At 34.8% G+C, this 1602-nt stretch overlaps 1 protein-coding gene across 1 annotated transcript; it reads right to left on the bottom strand.

Moving 5' to 3' along the window:
• Positions 1–1062: 1062 nt before the first annotated feature.
• On the bottom strand, positions 1063–1321 carry LOC120251163. The gene has a single exon (XM_039259701.1). The coding sequence runs from the start codon at positions 1291–1293 to the stop codon at positions 1063–1065; it is 231 nt and encodes a 76-aa protein (XP_039115635.1). The 5' UTR covers positions 1294–1321.
• Positions 1322–1602: the final 281 nt, after the last annotated feature.

The raw sequence follows: 1602 nt of genomic DNA, 5'->3' as shown, positions 1-1602 counted from the left end.
TTCAGGTATATCTCTTTTTTAAGTATTTTTTATTTAGATTTTTTTAATTTATTAACTTCTCATAAGTTTAATTATCTATTGTAGTCCTATTTTACTTGGCAACCGCGTGATGTTAGAGAAGTGGAAAAAATGTTTAACAAGAAGGCTGTTGAGTGGTTGCGGAGAAATCTAGATCGTGTTCGGGAGAAGCAAAAGAGACCAGAATGGATTAGACACAATGTCTGGGAGCAGTTGTTATTGAAAGATCCATGAAAGTGCGATGAAATTTGCAACGTTTTCATTTTGTGTCTGCAAATTCTGCGATACAGTCTTCAAAAATGTCGCAAATGTTTGCGACACCTGACACATTTTATTGTGTCGCAGATTATATTGCAAATTGCGATATGCAACACATTTTTTATTTTTTGTTTCATAAAAATATGTCACAAATTGCGTTTTTTGTTGTAGTATAATATATTATATGTCTTACACTGATCGTAAAATCATACGACATATTTAAGTTTACATGCTTAAATATTGTATCTCTGATTAATTCCTAACATACCATTCTAGCCATATAATTAGACCCGCTCATCTAGCAAGCCCAAGTCCCCTGATCATTCCACTATTTTAGACAAGACGAAGTAGATGGAATTATACTTCAGCAAAAACTTTCAAAATTCATTAATTATTTTCTTACATTTAGAAAGAAAACATTCAGACCCCATGGGATGAATCTTCTTCAATTTTCTGAAATCATCGCATCTCTAATTTTTCATATAACTGCAAGTTCATGTTTACAATATTCAAATTAAGAGTCACGAAGCCATTCATGTATGCATTGTTCATATGGAGAAGCAATTAACACATCTTCAATATATTACAAACACTAAGAAAAAACAGATAGCATTCTTTTATTTGCTAAAACCGTATAACAGAAAAAACATACAACAAACACAGTTATTGACGTTCAGCATGACAACTACTACATCAGTTTACAAAAACAAGCATAGAACTATATAACATATGTATATCTATATAGAAAGAGAGACAAGCATTAATTAATACATGGTGAGTTTTCATTCAGATGGGAATCGCATTAGTGACGGAAGGGTAGACAACAGCCGCAGGATGTGCCATAATACGGCGGCCTTTCACGTGCCGAAAGAGATAGACAAAAGCCCCAACAGGCCACTCCACCACCGCCGCAGCGGCGAAGGCCAAGAAGCCCACGGTTGGTCCAACCACCTTGCACCGGCATGGGTTGCTCCTTGTCCCACACTGGATACACACCGGAAAGTACCCTCCAACCATCTTGATGTTGCTGGTGATGGAAAGAAAAAAAAAAGGAAAAATTACAGAAGAGTTGTTTGCTAGATTGGGTTAAAATGGAATAGATTGTTGGCCGGCGGTTCATACCCCGCCGCAGGATTGACTATATATAGACTGTGTGCGGAGGGTGGGGAGTGAAAGTATAAAAATTTTATTTAAATTATTTAAAATTAATTCGACTCAACTAATTGTGATTAATATACTATATAACACTTAAAATTTTTAAAAATGTGAACTAATAATTAAATTAATTAAAACTTAGAATAAAAACCCACTAAAAGCGCTTTGCAT

Source organism: Dioscorea cayenensis, chromosome 20 (assembly GCF_009730915.1).
Source record: "Dioscorea cayenensis subsp. rotundata cultivar TDr96_F1 chromosome 20, TDr96_F1_v2_PseudoChromosome.rev07_lg8_w22 25.fasta, whole genome shotgun sequence".
NCBI lineage: Eukaryota > Viridiplantae > Streptophyta > Magnoliopsida > Dioscoreales > Dioscoreaceae > Dioscorea > Dioscorea cayenensis.
This window is presented reverse-complemented; position numbering and strand designations above follow the sequence as displayed.

Coding starts and splice junctions, on each gene's coding strand:
- LOC120251163 (XM_039259701.1), bottom strand. CDS start 1,293: ATGGTTGGAGGGTACTTTCCGGTGTGTATCCAGTGTGGGACAAGGAGC.